We start from the raw sequence: 26,141 nt of genomic DNA, 5'->3' as shown, positions 1-26,141 counted from the left end.
ATGGGTACAGGGCTATCTTTTCGGGTGAGTGTTTCAGAACAAGATACAGGTGGTAATTGCACAATATTGTGAGTTGTTCACTTTAAAATGTTGATTTTTACGTGATGTGAATTTCATCACAATTTTTTTAAACCCTCTGTAATTCCTGATAGCCATTACGTGAGTATAGCCTGTGGGTCCCATGCCATAACTTGCTGGGTATAAATGAGGGCCACAATGGAAGTAATAATATTTCTCTGGTTCTTTCTGCCACTCCAGCAGGAGAACACTGGCTTTCCTGCCACTGAGCTTTCACCTGGTCTGGGGCTGCCCTCCCACCCTTGGTGCGGCCTAGGGTGGCCCACAACTGCCCCCTGGGTACCTGCAAACTTGCTCTCCCTGTGCTAGGGCTGCTGCTCCCTGTGGAGTATAGGCATGGGTGTCAGCACCAGAGTCAGGGGTGCCCCGCCACACTGTGTCCTCTCCACGGAGGGGAGACCACCAACTGACCCATCTGTGTGTTGACCTGTAGCATGGGCCCAAGGGGGGCTGTGTTCCCATGTCAGAGTTGTTAGAGACACAGCTTCTTCAGATCTTGTTATGTCACTGCTCCCTTAATGGCTCCTTCCCCAGTGCAGAACCTGGTACGTTATAAGTACTCAGTAATTACTTCTTACATAAGTGAATGGACAAATGAAGGAAGGGATATTGGAATCCTGGGAGATGGGCCAGAGGGCCATTGTAGAGACAAAAGCCAGCTGTACCCAAATCTCCTCTCACCTCTGTGAGGGAACCACCTGAAAATCATTCAGGCCTTCAACTCTCTGTGCCGTAGAAGACTCATGTTTGGTAGGCAGCTTGCTCCTTCTAACAACAGATGTTTGGCCCCCTGGTGGCCAGCCCCCCCCACCCCCCGGTACACCCAGGCAACTCTAATTCTGGGTGCACACAGCTTATGCTCAGGCTGAAATCCAGCCATGTGAGCTAGGGAAGGCTAAGGGATGGAAACAGCCTTGTGAGGAGTCCTCCCCACCATCTTCTGCTGGCAACCAGGGAGGCAGCCGTGCAGCAGGCAGGGCCCAAGTCCTGGGCATGGAAAGCGCTGGCGCAGAGTCTGGGCACTTACCAAGTGCTCATTAAGTGTTGTTTCTGCCACAGTTAGCTGTTGCGCCCTCAGACATTCATCTCCTGCCACTTTCACACATGCATCTGATGCTAAAGCAGCTAAACAGCCTTCCAGTGTCCTTTATGCATGCCCTGACTGTAGATTCTCTGCTTATTCCTCCATTTATACATCCATCCACCCATGATCCATCCATCATCCATCCATCCACCCATCGTCCATCCATCCAGCCATCCATCCAGCCATCATCCATCCATCTATCCCTCCACCCACCCATCATCCATCCATCATCCATCCATCATCCATCCGTCATCCATCCATCCATCCATCCACCCATCATCCAGCCAGCCAGCCAGCCATCCATTCTTCCGTTTTAAGCAGCTTCCGTTTTAAGGGCCATGCAGGCCCTGTACTAGGCTCAGTCTAGCTGAGTAGAGTGGCTGTGCTCCACACATCCTTCCTCATTCCCTGGTCCTGCGCATGAACTGCACGAGGAGAGGTAGGAGGTTTGGGGAGTATTAGGAGGGTGCCATATCAGTGTCACTGGTGGTACATTTTCAAAGGCCACCCACTTCCTCCTCCTGAATGTCACCCCCACTTACACAAGGAAATTGGCAACAGATTTCCTGTATTGAAATGTTCATGGGCACAAGACCAAGAGGCCTTTGGGGACATTCCAAAGTACCTTTAGAACTTTTTTGACTTTTGACTTTTGATTTGTTCACACCACATTCAGCTGAGGGAGAACTAGCATCCAGCATTCTATGAGGGCATAGGCCTGATGGTTATCTGGCTAATTCAGCCACACTGAATAGTTCATGTCCAAAGCATTTACTTTCAAGTAAGCCTGAAGTCTGAGCATCTGCTTTGTCTCAGTTGACTGACTATTATCTGTTTCCCCTTTAACTCTCTTGGGAACACAGGCTTCAGCAATTGGCTCCCTGGTGACTAGGACACAGATCTTAGGGAGTCCCAGGGGCACAGGGACCTACATCTGCTCATGGTTGCTTTCTAAGAGTATCCAGATATCCAGAAACCCTCCTTATTTAGAGGAGATGGATGCTGGAAACCCAGAGGATGGAGAATTGTCCCAATATTTGTTCTAGAACAAAATTTTTCAAGATAGCTGCTAGCATATGTTCATCGACTGTATTGTTCTTTCCAATGCTCTACCAACAAGTCCAAGTTAAATCAAGGGGGAAGCATCAACTAACAACTAAGTACTAATTTTAACACCCAAGGTGTGTGTGCACAACATCCTCTAACCACTCCTTTCTAGCAGAGGCAGTGGGGACAGTGTGGAGATCTGTGAATATTGTTAAGTGGGGGAGAGGGAAGCATATTACAAGGCAGTTTATAGTATATAATCCCATTTTTAAAATACTTGTCTTCATGGGACACCTGGGTGGCTCAGCGGTTGAGCATCTGCCTTTGGCTCAGGTTGTGATTCCAGAGTTCCGGGATCGAGTCCCACATCGGGCTCCCTGTGGGGAGCCTGCTTCTCCCTCTGCTTATGTCTCTGCCTCTCTGTGTGTCTCTCATAAATGGTAAATATATCTTTAAAAAATACTTGTCTTCATAAAAATATAGATATTGTAAATTGTGCATGAGGCTGTCCCTGAATAGCCAGGATAGACAGGGATTTTTATTTTCTTCCTTTTGCTTTTCTGTATTTTCTGATTTCTTGAAGCTTCCTCTTTGGTTTAATTAGATTACTGGAAAAGGCCAGCATAGTCAGGCCTCCAGGGGGTGGGAGCATGCAGCGACTGTGTGAGCCTGGGCTCTCGTGGCTTCTCAGTGGAACAGGGCATTGTGGGGGCCCCCCAGGTCTGGCCTGCAAGTCCAGAGGGTTCACTGCAGAATCCCATTAGTAGTGGCTGTCCTGAAGCCTCAGTGGGTCCGTGAGAATGCAAGTCCATCAGTAACCTCAACTGGGCCCCGCTGAGCCTGGACCCCCTGCCTGTGCTTCTGCCCATGAGGTTCCTGCATCTGCTGTGCTTGGAACCTCAGTCCCTTGCAGCAAGCTGTATTTGCCTGAGCATCAACCTCGGCCTAACTCTCAGGAGCAAGGTGCTTGGAAAGCAGGGAGTCTTTGGTGTTAGTGTCTTGGATCTAGAAATACTGTTGGTGGCCCTTCCTCCAAGGGAAGCTCTGTCCCCATCTGCCCTCCTCTGGGCACTGGGGTACTTTCTGGTGTTCTTTCCCAGGCCCTCATCATGTTGACCTTCGTGGTTATTCATGAAGAGCCTGTTGCATGATGAGATTGTGAGTTCCTCACAGGATTGTTGTGAAAAGGAAATCAAGCCGGGATATAGGAGTCAAGCCCGTCACAAAGTACTTGTGACATGGAAGCAACTCGTTAGGTGGGGTCCTGACACCATCACCACCCACCTTGCTTTTCAAGCAGCGCCTAACCCAGGTCTGTCACACAGAGGAAGCTCAGTGGGCACTTGGTGAGGTGGCTTGAACCTGCCTTGGGGAGGAAGATCAGGATGGGTGAGGGGGACAGCGAGGAAGCAAACATCCCCTCAGCACAGAGGTCTGGTGCTGGCACTGCCTTAGGTACACATGCATGGATTGTGTGCTCAGTCTGCAGGGGCCGCTCCCCAGAGGCTGGAGCATCTTCAGCCCAAGTTCCTGGTTTCTGCACTTGCTGGAGGACTTAGCCAGCAGAGCCAGTGGGCCCTTTCTAGCACTTCTGTTTAGAACACTGTCCCCATTCAGAGGCAGGAAGGAGGAAACCACCTCTGGGAAGAAGCAGAAGGGATTTATCAGCTTTTCCCGCAGGAGCATCTGAAGCAGGCCCCAGGGTTCTCACTTGTCCCAGGAGCTCCAGGGTAAGCCCTCAGATCCCATCCTGGGCATAGGCAGATGGGAGATGGACCAAATCAGGCCAGCACTACTCTATTACCACTGATCTCAGCCAAGTCCATGGCAGGGGAAGAAGGGCCACGCCTGGGTTTCCTGGAGCCCCAGACTCCAGACGAGTCTCTGGAGGTTTACACACAGGCCTCCTCTCTGGGCTGGCGGTGGCTCTTCCATCCAACTTGTGTCTAGGTGGGTGCTGAGCTAGAAGCCCTTCCACATTGCCACCCCTCCCCCTGCCACTGCCAAACAGGTGCAGCTAAAACCAGAGGGCCCCTCTTGTGCCCTCTGTGTCTTCTGTAGAACAAGGTGGGCATTGGGGTGGGCAGACAGTGATAGGTAGGACCCAAGTCTGCCGAGCAGTCTGCCGAGCAGTGCCGTCTGGGGCAGCGCGTGTGTTGATAAAGCTCCAACATGTCTTTCTGAGTACCGATCCCTGCGGTATGTGGGGTAGGAAAAGCAGTACTTGAGAGGATACCAAGGAAGCTGTAAACATCTCTTCTCTCCTTTCATACCTTATGCCGCCTCTGTCTTTGTGCACTTTGATAGATGACCTATTTTTGATACTGGCAAAGATGGGAGTTTAATTAACTAGAGGAGTCAAAGGGTCAAGGCAAACTTTGAGAGGTAAAAAAAAAAAAAAAAAAAAAGTGCCAGAATATTAATAACTGTGTGACCCAGGCCCAGAACGTCAGTGAATGGGAAAGACCTCAGACCTGGGTTTGCATCCCTCCCATGAGCCAAGTGTCCCTGATCATGCCGTTTCCTTCCCTTGTTCCCGGGCTGCAGAGCCATGAGAACATCCTGCAGAAAATGTGCCCATTCTGTTTTCTGTACATCTTTGAGAACAGGCCTGTAGGCTCTCCTTTCTATTGCTGGCAGGTTTGTGAGGGCTGGGAAAACCGGGGCGCTCTGTCCCAGGCTGACTTCTATCTTTGACTCAAGGATATTGTGAAAACCCTCCTCCCTCTGCAAGGAGCCACTAAGCCAGCCTCCAGGGGTGCTGGAGTGTTCTGAGCTTTGAGGCCCAGCCATACGCATGCATTCCAATGACAAACACCTGCTGAGCCCCGCTTTGAGTATCAGGCCCACTGTGGGCCCGGCTAGGGGGCCACCAAGGCAGGGGAGCTCTGAACTCCTGGAGAGAACGTGAACCCCCCACAGCAGGTGGAGCCTGGGGCCTGAGAGGCAGGAACAGGGCCATCCCCCAGGAGCTTGTACGTCCAGTGGGGGTCACAAGAGAGGACCGCTGAGGAGACGGGTAGAAGAACCCCATCTGGGCCCCGGCCCCTGAGCAGAGCAGGAGCCCAAGGCCGGGCCTGAGCCACCTGCACCAGCCAAGGGCAGGATGGCCTGCAGAGAAAGCGGGTGGGGAAGCAGGGGCCGAGACCAGCTGGCCAGCCGCAGCCGGCCTCAGGGATAGAGACCTGCGGGGTGTTGTTGCGTGGGGCAGGGCGGAGGGAGAGGCCCCCCGCAGGGAGGGGAGGCCTTCCCTCTGCTCCCAGGGAGGGCCTGCTTGAATTCCCTGGCGGCGAGAGCAGCCTGCTGGGAGCCTGCCTGGACCTGCCTGCAGCCCTGTGCCCTGCCCAGCCCCAGGGACCTGTGTCCCATTGTTCCCCGCACCCTGGGCCCAGCCCAGGAGTAGACGGCCGCGCCCCCTGCCCGCGGGCCGCCTCCCACCCGGTGACTCAGGCTGCTGGCTGGGTGGCAGCGGCCCGGCCCGCCCCGCTCAGCGGCCTCGTGTGCTGCCCACTTGTCGGCCGAACCAGTGGTCTTTTCTGTCTCCGCGACCTCAATTGGGGTGGGGTTTTTCTTGGATTAAAAAAAAAAAGTGGTACCTTGTTACCCCTGTGGGGTGCGGATTATTATAGTGTCTGCTCGCGTGGAGAGACAAGAAAGAACGTGACCTCGGACCAGTCCGGTTTAATTGCGACTTTCGCCGCCCGAGGTCTCCTGGCCACTCTGGCTAGTTCTGAGCCAAGCCAGTTTCCATGGCCAGGCTGGGCCCGGTTTCCATAGCATTTCCTGTCAGGAAGTTCCCCCGCCCAGTGTGTGCTGTTAAATAGGATCCTTTTCATTCCTTTTCCTCTTAAAAACTTCCCTTTCGGGTCATCCTGAAGGGAGAGTGGGGATGTGGCCCTGCAGGGGAAGGTGGTAGTTCTGGAAGGGAGGGTTGGGGCTGGGGCGGGGGTCTGACCCCATCTGCCCGGGGGCTCCGCCTCGGCCCCCCTCCCCCACAGAGGTGGCTCTCCGTGTCCAGGGGGACTTGAGAGGCAGTGGGAAGAGTACCCTCTCCTAAAAATACCTCTTCCTTCTCAGGTCCTAAAAATACATTCACCGCAGGCTTCCCACGGAGACGGAAATTCTACCTTTCAGCCTTCACTTGTGTGCTGGTTGCCTCCAGCCTGGGGACCCACGGGGGGCGGGGGGGACACATGGGGGGCCTGGGGAGGCACAGGGACGAGGGTCCCTGGGGAGGCCCGGGAGGTGGGCCTGGGAAGGCACAGGGATAGGGAAGGGAGGTGGCCTGGGAGGCACCTGGGGGAGGGTGGTCTGGGGAGGCACCAGGGGGCTGGTCCTGGCTCCCCCTGCCTGCAGGCTGCTGGCTGCTGGCTGCTGGCTGCTGCCCTTGGGGACTGGGGCAGGGCAGGGCCGCAGGGCCCAGAAAGCCGAGCTGGATTTGGGCTCCAGGGGAAAAGGCTACCAGCAGAAACCACGGCCCAGGTAGGGAAGAAGGATGCCAGGTGAGAGGTCAGGGAGGGTGAGCCCCTGGCCCCGGGCTACACGGCTCATATATAACGTCTCACTCAATCTTTGGATCCCTTTCATAAGATGAGCATTTCCCCCTCTTTTCACAGAGGAGGGACTTGAAATTCTGAGAGGTGGAGTGTCACCTTATCTCACACAGCTGGAACTGGAAATTGCGGCTTCCTAATTCTAAAGAAATTAAATTCCTCAAGAAGGCATCCATGCTTTCTTTATCCATCCATCCATTCATTTATTTATTGGGAAATATGCATAACATAAATTTCACACGTAAACATATAATACGGTGGTGTTAAATATGTTTAGTTGCCGTGCAGCCATCAGCCCCATCGAGCTCTGGAACTTTTCATCATCCCAGACTGCCCCACTGTCTCCGATAAGCACTGACTCCCCACTCCACCCGCCCCCAGCCCCTGAGAACCACCCTTCTTTCTGGCTCCACCCTTTGACTCTTCTAAGGAGCTCCATGCAGTAGTTGTCTTTTTGTGACTGGCTTTCATCACTCAGCACGATGTCTTCGAGGGTCATTCACATTGTAGCCTGTGTCAGAACCTCTTTTCTTTTCAGGGTGAATTATGCGCCACCCTCTGAGGGACCATACTTTATCCAGCCCTAGCTAGACTTTGGGGTGGTTTCTACCTGTTGGCTATTGTGACTAATGCTGCTGTGAACATGGGTATACAGATACCTGTTCCAGCTCTTGCTTTCGATTCTTTTGGGTGTATATACCCAGAGGTAGAACTGCGGAATCATACGGCCACCCTTTGTTTGATTTTTGAGGAGCCCCCATCAATGTGCTCCACAGCAGCTGCATCATTTTACATTCCAACCAGTGGTGAGCAGGGTTCAGATTTCTCCGCCTCCTCACCAGCACTTGTTATGTTCTGTTTTTCTTATTTTGGGTTTTTTTCTAGGGAGTAGCTGTCCTCATGGGTATTAGGTAGTATCTCGTTGTGGTTTTGATTTGCATTTCTGAAATAATTAGGGATATGGACCATCTTCTCATGTGATCATGGGTCATTCATAATATCTTTGGAGAAATGTCTATTCACATCCTTCGTCCATTTTTGGATTGGGTTGTTTGTGGTTTCATTGTTGGCGGGACATCTATGCTTCTTCACCCAAAATTACAAACAATCGGGAGTTTTTTTCAGAGAATCTAAAGTCATCGTTGATGTTCATAACCAGGGCCCCTGGATGAGCTGCAATGCTCTCCGGATCTGCTGAACAGTTGTGTAAAGTGTGTCTTGTTGCATGTGAAATATCTGAAAATCCATAGCTCTTGTGACATCTTCATTCCTTTATCATGCATGTACCTACTATGTATCAGGCATTGTGCTGCAGGCACAAAGGAATGTGCGCTGGTCCCTGTCCTTGAGGACCTTGGGCCCTGCTGGGGAAAGTAGTTGACACAAAGTGACACATAAACATTTCCTGAATGGGAAGTCTTGGTGTAAAAATGTAATGAGAACTTTGGTGCACGAGGCTGGGCTGACATAGGCTGGGAAAGAGAGGAAACCAGGCTCAGGATGAAGCTAAGGAAAGGATCAGTGTAGAAATATCAGGAAAGGGGAGGGAGGGTTGCAGGGCAGGAGTGGAGGTGGTCTGGCTCTCCAGACACTTCTCATCCAGAGGCTTCCATGATGGCAGGTTTACATCCCCTCCACCCAAAATGCACAGACACCTGTCCCCTCTGATGGCTGCTCTGGACTTCTAGTCTGCCGCAGACTTGTAAGGGGATTCTGGGGTGTGTGGATGCAAAGTGTGACTCAGCAGGAATCTCTGACCTCTTGGTGCTGCTTCAGGGTGGGGGATTTCCCTCCTCCAGGAGAACACAGCATGGGAGAAGGTAAGGCCCCTAAGCCGAGATGGGGCAGGTTCTTTCCAGGCTGCAGGCTGGAAAGCAGGCTCTTGGCTGGCATCTGCTGAGATTGGGCACAGCCTTCCCCCTTCTCTTGCTCCTGTTGCCTCTGGACCTCGACCAGCAAGGTGGCACCAGTACTTCACTCTGGATGACACCATCTGATGAGAGTGTCTCCATGGCTTTCACAGTCTGAGTCCAGGTACCAGTCTGCCACCAGGGGCTTGGCCTGCAAGGTCGTATTGGGGATAATTCCACAGCCAGGAGAACAGGACCAGCCTTGTGACCTTCCAGGACACCATGCTCTCAACGTATTCCATCCCTCAATGGCAGAGCTATAAACTCCTTGTGGACTTTCGTTCATGGCTATGTGTTTAGCCATGCCTGGCACATCGTGCACATTTAATATGTATTTATTGAGGGGGCAAGGAATGAGTCACTGTCTACCTCCTCAACATTCACTTGGTCTCCCCTTGAAGTCACACGGGCCCGCCCCACAGGTCCTGACCCTGCCACACAGGAGTGCTGACGCCCTGGGTGATTTACTTCAGCTCCGTGAGCCTCATTTGCCTCACCTGGGACACGGGGTGGGAGCCTTGGGAGCCTCATAGAGGGAAGGTGCAAGGGCCTAGCTGAGTACTTCCCTCCAGAGGCCAGAGCCAACTCCCCGGAAGCGATTTCCCCACCACTAACTGCCCAAGCCCCTGTCAGAACTTCTTTCTAATCTATGTCCTTTATCTACATCCTGCTCTTCTTGCCTTTTTCAAGGACCATAACCACCCGTCTCCCATTCCACTCACAGTGGTTAAGAGCCTAGGCCTAGAATTGGAAGGAACAGCATCCAAGGTGGTGCACATGCAGCTCTGAGAATAGAAGCCCTCCAAAATGGCAGGGGGAGCGGTTGGCTTTCTTGAGCCTCTCCACCACAAAGCACAGGTTTCTTCTGCATGCACCGTGCATCCTCACAGCTGCCTGCCGCATGCCGGCCCTGGGCAGACCCTGGGAGTAGCTCACCCCCTAACTGCCCCCAGACTGGGGATGACACAGAAGAGAGACAGATGAGACGACCAGAGAGCTCTCGGGCCTGCCCCTAAGTCCAGTCAGAACCGATGGTGGGGAAGAGAAGAATCGGCAAAGATCTTTCAAGGGGAGGAGTGTAAGCTGGCCCCTGGAGAATGGCCAGCTGCTGAGATGACAAGGAAGGGAAGGGCCTCCTCACTGTAGCAGAGGTGAGAGGTGTGCCACCCACAGAAACACCTGGACAGGGATGAGCCCTGTGGTGCGGAGACAATGTGTTCATTCAGTTGGCATTCAGCAACAAAGACACAGGAGCGCCTCTGCGCCATGTCCTGCACGGGGGCGGGGATACAACAATGGGGGGGCCGCTGTGTGTGCCCTCTACCAGGGTAGGCGACCCACCTGGCAGGTGCCACGTGCCCTTGGTGGGAGCGGGAAGGATTCGGAACATGTTCCGCCTTCCAAATGACAGTGCCCTACTGGCTTCTCCCGTGTGACACCCTTGGCCTGCTCCTATGAAGGTATCATGTGTTCCAGCTCCAAAACTCGGACTGCAGGGTGGTAGATTGTTAAAGCAGAGAGGGACCTGAGAGGCAACCCATGCCCAGAGCTCTCAAACTTCAGAGGGCAGCCAACCCATATGCGCCTGAGATATTGTTCAATCTGAAGTTGCCAAGAACCCCCATCCCACAGAGGTTCTGAATCATAGGGCCCGGGTGAGCTCAGGCAATGTACATTTTTAATAAGTTCCAAAGTGACTCAACCATGGTTCTTAGCCCTGGTCGCCCATGAGGCCCTGGGGAGTTTAAAACTAATGCTCCAGCCTCATCCCTGGAGACTCTGATTCAACAGGTCTGGAGATGGGGTGTGGACACTGGTGGTTTTAACAGCTCCTACAGTGATTCTAATGTGGGACCAGGATGAAAACCCACGGGACTCAAGTTTGAGGACTAACTCCTGCAGCTACCTTCAGTTAGTCAGAGTCCTCCAGGGTGTGAGAGAGAAAGAGAGAGAGAGGGAGGGAGGGAGGGAGGGGGAGGGGAGAGGGAGAGGAAGAGGAGAGAGATTTATTTTAAGGAATTGGTTCATGGGACTTTGGGGGTTGGAAAGTCCAAAATCCACAGGGTGGGCTGGCAGGCTAAAGACCCAGGGGAGAGATGATTCTGCAGCTCCAGTCTGAAGGTGGTCTGGAGGCACAATGCTCTCGTCCCCTGGAGATCTCGGTCTTTTTTCTCTTAGGGACTCTGGCTGATTGGATGAGACCCACCTACATCATAGAGGGTGGTCGGCTTGACTCAAAGCCTAAGAATCTAAACATTAATCTCATCTAAAAAAAAATACCTTCACAGCTACATCTGTGATGTTTGACAGATATCTGGAAACTGTGGCCTAAACAAGTTGACAAATAAATTAACTATCATATGCCTCATTTTACAAGTAAGGGAACCAAGATCCAGGGAAGTAGAACAGCTCCTCCAGGGCTCCATAGCTGGCTCTTCCATTGCTGTTTTACTTGCCAGAGACCCATAGGTGATAAGACCATGGGGAGACCTTACAGGCAGTCCCACCCCTTCACCTGCAGAGGGAAGCTGGGACTCCAGGAGGCCAAGTGCCTGTTCTGGGTCACCCATTTTGGCAGAGAATAGAACTGAATCTTCTATGGAAGACTCCTAATGTCCAGTGACTGCTTCTTGCTCTACTGCATATGCAGCCCAGTGAGGACTCAAAGAAGAGTGCCCCTGTGACCATGTGAACCAGCCCTTCCTCTCTGTCCAGCCCACAGACTCACTCTTCAAGACTTGGGAACAGGGCAGGGAAGGCTGTACCTTGAATGTCCTTCTATGTGGAGGGGAGAACTGCTGGAGGAGCCCCGTGGTTGCCGACTCCAGGACGTACTGCTATCTGTAATTTCATGGCTGCTTGATTTATGCTTGAGCGTGCACACCTAATGCGGTCATCCACAGAGATGGTGTCCACATACCTGCCTCTTGTTCAACATTCTGTGTGGTGTATGAAATCCAGTTTGCTTTAAGTAAAAGCTCAGTAATGATGGTTGATCTTATAAGTGGAATGTCACCCCATCCTTGTCCTCCAAGGACTTAGCAGCACCCATGTTGGTGGCGTGTACAGACCCTCTGAAATACACATGTGATGCTGGCCAGAGACTTTTTTTTTTAAGATTTTATTTATTTATTCATGAGACACAGAGAGAGGCAGAGACACAGGCAGAGGGAGAAGCAGGCTCCATACGGGGAGCCCGATGCGGGACTCAATCCCAGGACCCCAGGGTCACGCCCTGAGCTGAAAGCAGATGCTCAGCTACTGAGCCACACAGGCGTCCTGCTGCCAGAGATTGTGATTGAAACAGAGTCTGGATGAAGCAGGCTCTGGGCAGATGGAAAACTCCAGAGATGGGCTGGAAACCAGGGCTCATAGCACCATAGTGGGTACTGGGCCAGGCCCCAGCGATGCCCTGTAACAACTGCAGAGCCTCAGAAGGTACATAGCATTGGAGCCGAAGGTTTGGCCAGCCAGGAGATAATTCCTGGCTGGCAGGTGAAGGACAGAGCAGACAGAGCATGCTGGGGCAGGAAGCCTCCAAAGGCAGGGCTGCCTCACACAGGAAACTCCCATAAGCTGCCCACTCTGGCTGGGTCCAGGCACTGGTTGCTGAGGGAAGGAGGGAGCTGATGACAGGGCTGGCGAGTCCTGACCCTGAGCTAATGCAGGGGCGGAGGATGGATTGGAAGATGGGCTGCCTCACTCTGCCCTCATCTGATGACAGAAAACAGATGTCCTTGGGTAAGACTGCTCCAAGAGCTCTGGACAGGAAGCTGTGTGATGCACTGCAGGAGGCCCTGGGCAAGGCATCCAGAGACCCAGGCTGGGCCACAACCACCTATGTGACCTCAGGGAGGCTGACTGGAGCCAGAGCCAGGGCAGGAGGTCTGGGCTCCAGGCTCTCATCCTGGAGGGCTCTGCTGTCCATTCCAAGGCTTCTAAACCAGTAGCTTTGTGTCCAGACACCCCCGCCGTCCTGTCAGCTGAGCTGGCCAGCAACCCCCTGAAAGCCCCCTGTTCCTGGGTGCCATAGAAACAGTACTCCTCCGTGGGTTCCATAACTGAAAACGTTTGGGAAGCACTGCTTCATACCAGAGTCCGTGCGGGGCCCTCATCCTATCAGTCCTGCAGGGTATGGAACGAGGCATTGGGCAAAGCAGAAAGAGGAAACAAGTTTGGGAAATGCAGAGTTAAAGTTAAACAGGTTTTCTTTGTAACTATGGGCTTTCTCAGAGACGTGTGTGCCTGTGTGCATGTGTGTGTGTGTATGTGATATCCATTGTGAATCTCCAGTGCGGCTCTGGTATTCAGGTTTCCAACTATATTGGTGTCATTTAAAAAAAAAAAAAAAGATTTTATTTTATTTATTTATTCATGAGAGACACACACAGGGAGAGGCAGAGACACAGGCAAAAGGAGAAGCAGGCTCCTAGCAGGGAGCCCAATGCAGGACTCGATGTGGGACTCGATCCCAGGACCAGGATCGTGCCCTGAGCCAAAGGCAGAGCCACCTGAGCATCCCTATTTGTGTCATTCCAGTTCATAGTTGCAAATAAGAGACATAAAGCTATGCTGCTAGCTGTCTCTTGCTGAGGACTCAGAGTCCTGGCAGCCGTGCCCAATAGGCCAGTCGTGGGTTATGTGCTCACGAGCTCCCAGCCGGGAGGAGTGAGCCCCATCTCCCCCAGTGGGAGCTTTTACAATGGAGGCCTCTCCCAAACCAAAGAGACATGTCAGGTCTTGACAGTTGGAATCTTTGGCCATGGAGTCCTTCTCCTGGACCGGGGAGGGAGGTGACTCAATAACACCCACCGGGAGCTGGTATTAGGAGAAGCCTTCTGTGGGCTTTGCCCCTCGGGACTGGGCTGTCCTCTGCTGTTTCCATCTAGAACAGAACTGTTAGGTCCCACCTTACAGTCCATCCTTCCCCCTTTTATTCCCTCCACCTGGAGAGGTGCCATTACTTCAGCCTCCTTCCTCTCCCTGTTCCTGTCACCATTCTTCCCCCTCTCATACCTCCCACAGCTAGTGCCATGGACAGCAGGCCCGAGGCCCAACAGGGCAGGCTCCCTGGGTCTTCCAAAGAGACAAACTCTCGATCTGATGAGCACGCATCTACTACTCCTGGGCTAATCCAGAAATCCTCAAAAACTTGGGTGTTAAGCATAAAAATGGTTTTGGTGGTTCCCCTCCCCCTCCCCCACCCCTTGCAATAGAGTTCCTTGTTAAAGTGTTCCCTGGTGGGAATTCCCAGGAGTGGAAATGGCAAGCTGGGTGGCCTATCAGGCTTCTAGAAGTCCATTGGGGAGGGTGCAGCTCAGGGAGGTGCCTCCAAGTTACCCCATCCAGCAGCCACCCACGTATGGGGCCAACCCTACTTACTTCCCTGTGGATTAGGGCCACCTTCCCATCCTTCATGGCCGTATTGCTCAAATTTCCAAGCTAATTATCCAGCCTTGTGTTGACATTGACTTAGAGAGACCTGCTTAAGAAGTCTGGGTTGCCAGAGATAAGGATCAGTATTGTCACCATCCTTAGTAATGAACGTTGAAGAACCTGCCTGCTGCACACACCCGATACCATGAAAGTTCTGGGTTGGATACAAAAAAAGAGTTTGGCGTGGCTTTTGCTACAAAGGCTCTTACCTTCCGGTCACAAGGCCTTAGCTTTCCCAAGACTTGTAAAGTGAAGACATCACATCAAACCAGGTGGTCCCCACAGCCCCGTGTAGCTTAAATACATCCCTGCCCAGTGGGCATTTGTGGAAACCCAGACTGCAGCCGGCCCAGCCATCAATCTTCCCTTAATTATATGACCCATCCTGCCATCTGTCCTTCTTTCTCTCCTCCCTCCCTGCGTCTCTTAGCCCTGCCTCCCTTTGCTCCCTGTCTCGATTTAATCACCTCCCTCTCCCTCCCTTCCTCCTACGCCCATCACCTCTGCCCTCCCTTCTGTCCCTCCCTGCCCTGTGTCTCCCTGGGAGCCCAAGGCAGGGGGCTGCCCCTTCACAGGTAAAGCAGGAAGGTGCCAGGGTTGAGCAACCCGCACTGACGGCTGGGATTCTGGCTCTGCCGTTGATGAGGGCTGGGCAGTGCCCCAAGGGTGAGGGCGGGGGCCACTGCCCCGCTGTCCTCTAGTGCCCAGGGGTTGGGCCACGTGACCATCAAAGGCCGCAGAGGAGGGTGATGGATACAAGAAGGTGGTGGAGGCGTAGGGTGGCCGGCTGTCCCACCTTGTGGGGTGCAGGGTGCTGAGGGGACTCCCAGACTGTTTGAGTGAGGACACCAGGGAAGTCCTGGGAAAACCAGCATGAGTTGGTCTCCCCTCTGGACTCTGGGCGGTGAGGAGGGAGGAGAGACCTCTGGGGTGAGAAGTGTGTGTTATCCTCTTTTCTGGAGTGCTGCCTGGCGCAGTCACAGACTTCGGCCTGCCCATCATCGCCTGGGCCTCCACCCCACAGGGAAGAGCTGAGCAGTGGGGAATGTAAAGGCAGGCACTCCCCGTGGCCACCGTGGTCCCCATGCCACAGCGAGCTGCCCTCACTAGGGGGAAATGTGTCCCCCGCTCTGAGCCTCAGTGTCCTCCACTGGAGAAAGTCCTGTCCAGCCCCAACATCCTAGGAGCCTTCTTCAGAACTTCCATTCTACAGTATTTTGGATGCTCTCAACTGGACCTTGTCAAATGGAAGTCCACTGCTGACTGGATGCCTGGGGCATGGGACCTCACCACCTCCAGCTCAGGCTCCTCGTAGGAACATGGGGGTCGAAACAACCAGCTCACAGGGTTGGTTATCGTAAGGATTTGATGAGGTAATTGCACATAAAGAGCCCACTCAATATCCGGCACATAGTAGGCGCTCAAGAAATGGTGCGTGAAATTAAAAATGCTCTGGATGTGTTGGCCCACTCAGGGTTCAGGGATTCCATAGGTTGATAGGATACGATGTCCTGTGTGGTACCCGCTGCCCGCTAACCTAGGTCCTTGTGGGAGAGGGTTAGAGGGAACTTCTGTCCTCCCCCAGGAGTCAGGCCCCTTGGGAGGCACCACCCAGATGCTCCCCTCACCTCTCACACTGAGCACCTAAGAACAAAATGGGTTGTCTTGCAGCAGCTGTATGCTTTAAGGTTATAACACCCGAGAAGCAGTATTCCTTTTTAACCCTATCCAAAATGGTTTAATCAGGACAAATGAGATTTTCTCGTTTTTTTTTCTTGGGAGTTTTTTAGCTCATGTAGGTTTTCTGGTTTAGCAGTTTGCTCTCCTTGGCTACATAAAAGCGCAGGTGCGGCGTGTGGCCGGGCCCAGCCTTATGAGAAGGATGAAGCATACACAAGCATTTGTGCTCACTGATGGCTTTCCTGTTCTTTACTATTCATGTTCCCCGCCATTTCCTCCCTAGAAAAGTCAAGGTCACACTGACTACTTCAAGGTCACCAGGCCCACATGTGTGCAATGAGCCACTCAACAAACGTGTAGCTAACGCGTGCTGGTGCGAAGTTTTGTGCTCCAGCCGTGCAGGGTACAGAGGAGCAAACTTCATGGTCAAGGCACTTGCAGTCTGGTCCTGGGCACCCCGTCCTTTTAAAAATGAGAATCCCTTTTTGAAGCTCGAAACATTCCGTGGGCCTCCACCTGGCAGTACCTGTTCTCTTACTCGGTCATGTTTCTGTGTGCGGTTGTGTTGAATTCATTACATCCCGCTGCATGCATTTGAAAAGTAGCCACATGTGTATGTGTATGAAATTATTCGCTCAGCATACTGATGGAGCCTGGGGTTCTTTTGGGTCTGAAGACCCCTCCACGCTTGTCTCCAGCAGCCTGAGGGGCTTACTGAGTCCTGGGGCCCAGGACTATTATGGGAGGGACACAGGGCTCAGGCTGGCGAGGGTGAGCGCATCCCTGACAAAGAAGGGAGCCAAGAGCTCCAGGGTGAAAGGGCACCAGTTGGTGCCGTAGACCATGGTGTAGATGTGGCGAAGTTGGGCCAAAGGGGAAATGGAAAGAATGACCTGTTCATGGGGGAAGCTCTGAGAGTCCGTTTCCCCAGTCCTAGTGCTGTCTGTTTTAGACTGCCTCCTTCCCTGACCCTTCTCTCTGATGAGCTTTGCGTCTGGGTGCACATTGTTCCTTTTACAATTTTAATAACTGAAGATTCACCCGTAGCCACTTCCAAGATGCCCTCACTGTGTGGAAAGTTCCTTGGCCAGAAAAGGCTCATGCATATTCCTGCCCCTACCTCTGTCCAGTCCCATCCCCACACCAGTGCTCCATGGCTGCTTGGTCACCACCTTTAAAGCACCTGGGGTTGCACTGGAACAGATTTCTGTCCCTCCTGGCAGCCCCTCTCACCCCATGCATTGTGGGGATCCCTGACACTCAGCACTCATCCTGCAGCACCCACTGTGCTCTGGCTATCCCCTGTCCTGACCTGCCACCCCGAGCACCTCACATCCCAGGTCGACCACGATGACACCTGTTTTCCAGCTATATCTCCACGTGTGAAGGACTAGGGAGATAGGCAAGGAAGGGAACATGGAGGCCAGGCACCTAATCCAGGAAGGCTTCCTGGAGTAAGTGATGCCTGGGCAAAGTCTCAAAGGATGAGCAAGAATCAACTCAACAGCGGTGAAGGAGGGTAGGGAGGCCTAGAAGGCGATCCCACAGACAGGACCGCGTGAGCAGAGCTGAGCGGTGGGAGTTGGGCATGCTGGTAATGCCTTCCGGTTGCTGGAGGCAGGTCACCTGCAGGACAGGCTAGACAGGGGCCACACGGTGGATCCAGTGGCTGCAGCAGGAATGGAGAGGAGAGCTCGGGTGAGAAAGATGGTGGTACTGGGATGGCTCACTGGTGTTGGGAGCAGGAGTGTGGAAGAGGGCGACCTGTGATCCCAGCCAAGGTTCAGGCCCCAGTGGCTCACGGGGAAGCAGAGACATGGTGGAAGGAGGCAGAGGGTGACCTCCAGAGTCCCCGCTCAGTCTGCTCCCTCCTTTTCCTTTCTTCCAGGGAACCGTAGCTTATTTGTTTGTTCATCCCCTCCTCTGCTTCCCCCGCTGGCACTAACTCCCCAGAAAAGCTAAAAATTCATCTCATCTGACCCAAATCAGAGGGTGGATGAGCTGGGGCTTTATTACACACTGGTTAAAATGGGTCTCGTGGGAGAGGATGGGCTCCATTATAATTGTATCTTTGGTCACCTCCGCCCACCCAGCCAAAAAAAAATGGGGGGTCTGCCTTTGTGTAGACACCATTTTACAAAAGGGCTCTCCTCCTCCCTTCAGCTTTTTTTGATTAGTCTTGGAAAATCAGCCTGCTGGCCTGGGAAAGAGATGGGCGGTGGGAGGGAGCTGGGGGGGGGGGGGTCATGTCCTCCCACCGGCTGCATTTGGGGAAAAGAGCCTGGGTGGTTTTGGAGCTGTGTCTCTGGGGACAGGGCGGGCAGCTCAGGCTCCGCAAGGGCCTGGGGCGGGGGCTGCCTTAAAAGCAGCAGTTCCCTTTACAGTAATTTTCTTTATGATTCTTAAACTCCTAAACTTGTTCTTTGAGCTTAAGTGCACTGTCTATGTAGAACTAGGTGTCAGAAAGGCTGAAAGGAGGCTGTCACTCTGGCTTTGGAAGAAATATTTTTGGAAAGGGTGTGGAGCAAGCAATAGATCATGAGTAGCATTCGGGATATTAGGTAGGGGATGACAGCCCTTTCTAGGACTTCTCCTCCCACCCCCTGGCCCTCCGGGGGACCCCTAGAAGTAGGTTGCAAGTCTGACTCAGGGGGAACACTTGGAAGGCTCCCCCATGAGTGCTGTGGTTTGAGGGTGAGCTGTGGGCCTTAGGTGGTAGTTTTGCAGTTGTTCTGTGAGTCCTGTGCATTCGTAGGTGAGGTGAGCAAGAAGCGTCCCACACCTGCACACTGTGACCTGTCACATACTAGTCTCACCCTTCACAAATAGTAAGCCAGGAACATCACTGTGGCCCTCTCTCTCTGTCTCCAGCCCCCCAACTAGGCATGATGGGAGAACTAGGGGAATTATAACCCACACATTTACTATTTTGTTGGGAAGCCAAGATCACACAAATGAAGAGCTAAGCAAGAGAGTAAATGGGTGAAGGCTGAGGGGTAAGGTCCCAACCCCCAAACAGTGGAAAGAAATGCGTACTTGTTAGTTGTTGCTGCATAACAAAAGCGCCCCAACACTTTAGCGGCTTAAAACAACAGCATTTATAGACTCCTGATTTTTTTTTTTTTTTTTTTTTTTTTTACACAAAAAGGGTTTTATTTGCCAGTGGGTGGGGGTGGGCAGGACCCTAATCAAATAAGCCGAATCCCATGTCGTCGTCTGACTCCTCGGACTCCTCTTTCTTCTCGTCTTTCTTTTCCTCCGCTGCGGCTGGGGCAGCACCAGCAGCAGGAGCTGCAGACCCTGGGGCGGCAGACACGGCCACAGCCCCACCAGCAGGCACACTGGCCAACTTGCCAATACCCTGAGCGATCACGTCCTCGATGTTTTTCCCGTTGAGCTCGCTGATGACCTTGTTGAGCCGGTCATCGTCCGCCTCGATGCCCACGCTGTCCAGGATCTTCTTGATATCCTTGGCGCTGGGGGAGGTGTTGCCCCCGAGGGCGGCCAGCAGGTAGGAGGCGACGTAGCGCATCTCGGCGGCGGAGAAGCGTGCGACCTCGGCGGTGTGAGGAAAATCAGGAAATCAGGAGCTGCTTAGCTAGGAAGTTCTGGCCCAGGGTTTCCCGAGAGGTGGCAGGCCAGATGTTGACTGGTTGGCACTGCAGTCAACGTAGGGCTTGACTGGGATGGAAAGACCTGCTTTGGAGGTGGTTCTTTCATATAACTGGCCAGCTGGTGCTGGTTGCTGGTGGGACACCTCAGTTCCTCCCTATTTGGAGCTGTCCGTAGGCTGCTTAAGTATCTCCCAATGGGGCGGCTGGTCCCCCCCCCACCCCTCCAGCAAGAGTTCCAAGAAAAAACAAGGCAAACACGGCAATGTCTCTTATAACCTACTTTGGAAGTCACATGCCATCACATCCTTGTGGTCTGTGGTCACACAGACCAACCTCGATACAATGTGAGAGGGAGTTCACAGAGATGTGAATACCAGGATGTAAGGGTGGGGGCCATCTTGGGGGCTGACTGACACCTTGGGGTAGACAGTGAGATGTGACATTCAAGCAGGGTCTTGAAAAGACCAGGATGATGGGAGAGGTGGGAATAGAGGTGTGAGCAGGCTACAGGGACAGGTGCAGAAGCTGGAATGAGCATGGTGTATTTGGAGGGCAATCCAAAGAGAGAGTCCAGGTTGGACAACTCTAAGGTCAAGACCAGACTTTGAAGTATCATGAGGGGCAGACTGGGATGGCAGGATCCCCTAACGGGAGCCATGGAAACTTCTGTATAGAATAGGGACCGGGGGGCTCAGACTTACTATCTGGGCACCTTGAGTTGGTCACTTCGACCCTGTAGATCTCAGTGGCCACATGTGTAAAATGGGTAGCATGAATGAGTTAATATGTGAAGTAGGTGGTTGACTAGAAAGCAGTAGATTATGATTATTGTGAGGATCACCGTTTGCAGCCAGACCCTCCTAGAGTTCTGCCATTCACATGGCAAAACACCTCCGTATTCCTCCTCTACCCTGGGTCTGAAGAACCAACCACCTCTTGAGGCTGAAACCATGTGCCCTTCCACAATGAAGAATCTCGCTCTCACCTGTGGCCTACCTTCCCAGCCACAGGAACGTCACTATGTGGTGGGTATTGCTGGACAGAACCTGGGCCGCCCCTAATATCCTGCAGTCTACCCTACAAGACTTGATGGCAGCCAAAGCCTGTCCTCATCCAGTTTTCGTCTGATCTGCACAACCACCTCTGAGGCAGACAGCCCACTGTGATCAACTCCATTTTACAGACAGGAAAACTGAGGCCAAGTCATTGAAAAGCCCTACGACAATGAATTGACAGTGATCAGACATTTCAAAACACACACACACACACACACACACACACACACACGTACACAGAAGATTTGGGAGTTTGTGAAAGAGAGGAGAGAATCCAAATCACTCAATATCTTTAATAGTAATGGCTTTAAAATTCAAATATCACCTGTATCCACAGTGGATATAGAAGAAAATACATCTATTTTTGACCCCTCACTGGCAGTTCTCCAACCCCGTCTTGGAAAACACCAGTTACCAGTGTTTAGTATGTCTTACTAAAGGTAACCCGTGCATCTGCAAACAAACATGTGCATACAGTCATCTTTTTCTTTCTTAACTTGGCAACAAACCATACGCTACACAATATGCTTTGCAGTTAAATCTGAGGGATAATTCTCTATAAGGCCACGTCCAGGGCCACCTCCTTCTTTTTAAGGGCTACCAAGAACTCCACCATCTATCTAGCCAGCCCCCCACTGATGAACCTATTGTTGGCTTCTAGCCTTTGCTTTATAGAATCAGTGCCGCGGGGGTGTGATCTTTGTGCATAAGTTGAGCACGTGGGATAACAAGACTGTAAGATAAATATCAGGGAAATAATCTAGACTTGTCAGAATTTTTTTATTTTTGCCTGACAGATGAAACTTAAAATCCATGTACATTTGATCTTTCTGTATTTAATGCCAAAAGATATCAAGCATTTTTCACATACTGTAGAGCTGCCTGTATTTCCTTTCCTGTGATCTTCCTGTCCATGCTTTTCCTGATCTTCCTAGCACGCTGTGCATCTCTTCCTGATTTAAGGTAAGCTCTCTTTGTAAAGGAAATCAGCCCTTCGTCGTAGGTTTTGTGAATATTTTCCCGAGATTATTTGTGCTTTGGTTTCGTTATGGAATTCTTGATGTGCACGAATTTTTAAGTCATCATTTTAGTCAAATCGATCAATCTCTTATTGCTTCTAGATTTTTCTGTCCTCCTTAGAAAAGCAGTTCCCTTTGAGATCGTAAACCCATTCCCCAATATTTCCTTTTCATGACTTTCTTTAACTTTTAAATCTTTGTTGTACCTGACACTTATTTTGGCACAAGGAGCAAGGAAGAGACCAAAGTTTTGTTTTGTTTTGCTTTGTTTCCTATATGATTTGGCCAGTTGTCCCAATCTCATTTATTGAAAAATTCATCATAAAATAGAAATCTAATTCCCCCCTTTATTGTATGCTAAATGTATCCAGATATGAATTTATATGAGTCTATTTATGGACCGTCTGTGACTTTCTATTGATCTGTCTCACTGTTCAGGACCCAGTGCCAGATACTTTATGTCTATGGCTTTCTAATGTGATTTCCTATCTGGTAGGGCCAGTCTCCCTACTCCCGTTACTTATCTGTTTCAAGACTTCTCAGCCATTCTTAAATGCTTATTTTTTCTGCATGAACTTTGGGGTCTGCTTATCTGATTTCAATAGAAATTCTAGTTGATATTTTTATTGGGATCATACAGCAGTTATTGAACTAAAACTTAGGGGGCGTCAGCACGTTTCCGACATGACGGCTCCCTCCCCAATGACTCCCTCCCCGAGAGCAGAGTATCTCTCTACTTAAAGTAGTCCTAAAAAGTGCTTCAGTCACTTTTCTTTGTCCGGATCTTGCACATTTCACATGAGCTTATTTCTAGGTGTTACATCTACTTTTGTTGCCAAGTAAATGAGCTCCTCTAAAATATTTTTGAACTTGTCCATTGTTTATATAGGAAAGTATCCAATCATATCTTCTGCAAATAATGTTTTTTTGCCAACTCCCTTCTAAATTTTTCAACTTTATGATTCTTATTCAATATGTTTGATCTTGAAACTTCAAAGGGGGACCAGACTTCCTTAGGTGTGAGGAAATCACTGAGCCCATTCCAGCGCATCTTCGTTGTCAGTAGGTCAGCCAGGTTTCTTTGGGCTGGGGCGCTCCAAGGGGGCAGGGGTGAGGATTCTGGTGCCCTGGGAATCTTTTCAGTGGAGTGTGTGATAGTCTGGAGACCAAAACCCTCAATGCAGACGGAAGATGAGTGGGTAGGGCAGGGCAGGGTGAGGGGTGCAGGTTGGGTCGTTACTAGGGAAGGTGCTGGCAGGGGGAGGCTCGTCCCCGGGAGCCGTGAGAGTCTGGCTCTGGTGCTGGGCTCTTGCGGCTGAGCGCCGCTGTGGCACAGGGAAGAAAGGCCCCTGTTCTTGAGGTTTGCCCTGGGGAGACCAGAGTCCAGAGGCTGCACTCCCGAAGGGATGCCTGCCGCACACCGTGATGTGGCCTGTCCATCGTAGCAGCCTGGAGCTGGGGTCCTGCCGTGTAGCCTGGACCCCCTCCTCTCACTTCGTGGCCTCACGTTCCTGATCATAGGACCCAGACCACCGTGGTTCCTATTTCCGTCTGACATTCTGCTATGGCTTAGTCTCACCCACTCAGTAAGGCCAGAAGCCCCTGAAAAGCAGGTTTAGGGTCTTGTTTAAACCCCCAGGTGGTGTGAAGCCCAGGCCAGGCACACAATGAGTAACTGATGACCTTTGTGAATTGACTGATATGTCCCACGAGGAAACCACTGGGGACAAGTGAGCTTCCACTCACATCCTCGTCCTTTCTTCAGGAAGGGCTCCTGGACCCCAACAGCCACCGGCCTGTGCGGCGGGCAAGGCAGACAGGACATTACAACAGAGGAGAGTCTGGGCTGGAGTATAAATAGGAAAAGGAAATGCTTGGACTTTCCCAATGCAATAAAGTTTCTATATAATAAAATTATATGTAATTGCAATTATGCCTGAAAATTGCAAGGTTCTAGTAGGTTTTTTCCAGCCGAACACCAGGCGGTTCTCGCGGTGGATGGCGTCTAGCTTAGAAAAAAGGAGAGAGCTCAGAGGCAAATCTGAGGTTTCACTTCCTTTGGAAAACACAGGCAGAGCTGGGATTCTTGAGGCCATCCAGCTGGGCCTGTCTGCAGATTGGAGCAGACAATGGCAGGGAGGCAGAGGTGTTTTCCAGGGCTGAGGCATCACTAGGACATCTCACACCTGGGCCGAGGCCTGGGCAGGCCCTCTGCCTCCCACAGACCCCACCTCTGCCAGAGCCCCTCCCCACCCGATCCCACCCGAGGTCTGGCACACAGACAAGGGCAGGGGTGTGGCTGTGAAGTACAGGGAGCCACTTCCTGGGTCAGGATGCACAGTCTCCCTGCTGGTTTCCAGCTGCCCTCCCCTACCCACTCTGGGATAGCCTCTTGCTGACACGGACCTCAAATGCAGTGCCAGGCAGATTCCTGTCCTGTCCAGAACCTTCCCTGACTTCCTTCCCGTGGCCTCTTACATAGTCCAGATGTTTGTGAGGCCTCACCACCCTGCTTTTCCATCCTCCCAGAGCCTCCCAAGACTCCCCAGAGTGAGCAGCAGCCACGAAAAACAGTGCCCTGCTCCTGGTAGCGTGTTAATGCTTATTTCCCCGTGTAACCTGGCTGCGCCCCGGGGGCATCCAGCAGGGGAGGGTGGGCAGAGCCAGGAAGTTCACAGGTGGGCGCCCACAGCGCACCCTCCCTCCATAGCAGAGGGTGAGCTGTTCGTGACCTTGGAATCCAAGGAGCAACCAAGGAGCGGAAGGATTCAGTCTGAGGGCAGCGGCCTCCTGGTCTTCGGCCCGAGGAAGCTGAGCAGCTCAGAGAGGGAGGTTGGCAGTCGGGGCAGAGGCTGGTTGTAAACAGCAGGCTGTAATTGCGTTTCCTCCCCCGAGGGGCTGGCCCCTCTCTTCACACCCCACCCCGGCCTTTCTCAGCCCCTTCTGCTTTTAGAGCAGCTTGGCCTCGGCTCCCAGCTACAGCCCTCTCATGCGCACCTGCTCTCCCTTCTCTACCACCGGGAGGTCCCCGGGGGGGCAGAGGCTCCTGGGTCAAGGCCGTGGGCAGACGTTCACAGCCACCTCGGCACCTGCTGGAAGAGACACTCAAGTATCCTCGGGAAGAGGGGGCCCCGCTGCCACCTAACCCGAGTCCGCAGGACCCCTTCATAACTGAGGAAATGGGAAGTGTCCCCACTGCCCCACAGGAGATGGTGTCTCTGGGCAGAAATGCTAAGAGGGTTCCCAGTGGGTGGGCCTGCACCCCCCCGCCCCCCCAGGTGATCCCTCCCTGCACCCAGGCAGCTGCCCCCCTGGTGACCCCACCCTGCCCCCCTTGCCCCCTCACTGCCCCCCCGGCACCCCCCCAGGGGCAACCCCTCCCTGTGCCTCCCCTGCCCGTGACCCCTCCCTGTGCCCCCCCCCGGACCCCTCACTGCACCCCACTGCCCCCCAGGGGACCCCTCCCTGTGCCTCCCCTGCCCCCTATGACCCCTCCCTGTGCACCCTCCCACCCCTGTGACCCCTCGCTGCCCCCCTCCCCGTGACCCCTCCCTGTGCCCACACCACTGCCCCCTGCGGGGAGGTGGGGGGAGCATCCAGACACCTGAAAAGGCACCCGGAGGCGGGGCTGAGACTCTGAAACTCGGTAACATGGGGCCTGGAGCTGTTTATGGGAGACGAGTGATTTATTTTATTATCTCAATTTTCAGTGGCTTAATAAGGTTTAATAAGCCTCCCAAGGAGTTCTGGGCTCGGGAAATCGCCTGTAATAAATGCAAGTAGTAAATCCTTTATTTTGAACATCAAGAGGTGTGCGATTTTTCTTAAAAGAAAACAAGTCTCCCCTGCCCCCCTTCACCTCATCCTCTAACAAATAGAGGACGAATAAATAATGAAAGAACCTCAGCTTGAAGGAGCACCACCTTTATTTGTCTGGCCCAGACTCCTGCAGGCCAAGCGGCCAGTGTTCGGCCCGCAGCAGGGGGACCCTCCTGCTGTCACCTTTGCAGGCCCTCAGACCCTGCAGCTCATGGAGAGGGCTCTCCTTGTGTTCTGGAGGCCACGCCGCCCCTTGAAGAACCCACTCATTCTATCTTTTCCATAAGGTTATTGCACAGGCAGGAGAAAAGGCAATCAATCAATGGCCTCGGGGTGGGAAGGGGGGTTATGCAAGTCTTTTAACCACGTTGTTTTATGACCTTGACCTCACTTTACTTCTATTTTCCTTATCTGTAAAATGGGTACAATACCAAGGAGGTGAAAGTCATGTGCAAAGTAAACGGCTCCAAACCACCCCTTGGGCGAGGTGAGGGAGGCCATGGCCTCAACACACCAACTTTGGCTTCAACCAGGAGCTTGCAGGCAGCTGCAAAGAAGCAGAAAGGTTCCTCTAGGCAGTAACTGCACACAGCTCCATGCCCCTCCATCACCAACATGAGTACCCAGCCAGCCCTCCTTCTTCCTCACCCGTCTCTCAGGCCAGCCTCCTAGGTACCCCCAAGTCTGGCCCTTAGAATATGTTTCACCCCTGTTGAGAATTTAAGGAATTTTAAGGAAAGAAGCCCACCTGGCTTTTGCCACTGCTCCCACCCCTGTGGGTGGTTCTAGACCTCGTTCTGATCAACCCGAACCCATGCGGGGCAACGGGGGGTGGGGGTGGGGAGA

General features: G+C 52.6%; 2 protein-coding genes across 10 annotated transcripts in view; one reads left to right on the top strand and one right to left on the bottom strand.

The window, feature by feature from the left end:
- The window catches only part of ZBTB7C (zinc finger and BTB domain containing 7C), a 332,612-nt gene that overhangs the window by 281,644 nt on the left and 24,827 nt on the right, over positions 1-26,141 (top strand). The gene's annotated exons all lie outside the window — the stretch shown is intronic.
- LOC121493717 (60S acidic ribosomal protein P2) lies at positions 18,911-19,334 on the bottom strand. Its single transcript, XM_041759880.1, has one exon. It carries the CDS (start codon positions 19,318-19,320, stop codon positions 18,973-18,975), a length of 348 nt encoding a protein of 115 aa, XP_041615814.1. The 5' UTR covers positions 19,321-19,334; the 3' UTR covers positions 18,911-18,972.

The sequence above is a fragment of the Vulpes lagopus genome, chromosome 1, assembly GCF_018345385.1.
Source record: "Vulpes lagopus strain Blue_001 chromosome 1, ASM1834538v1, whole genome shotgun sequence".
Classification (NCBI taxonomy): Eukaryota; Metazoa; Chordata; class Mammalia; order Carnivora; family Canidae; genus Vulpes; species Vulpes lagopus.
The sequence above is the reverse complement of the archived record's forward strand: the minus strand, read 5'-3'. Positions and strand labels throughout refer to the sequence as shown.

What these genes read in the sequence shown, in the direction of transcription:
- LOC121493717 (XM_041759880.1), bottom strand. Translation starts at nt 19,320, where the DNA reads ATGCGCTACGTCGCCTCCTACCTGCTGGCCGCCCTCGGGGGCAACACC.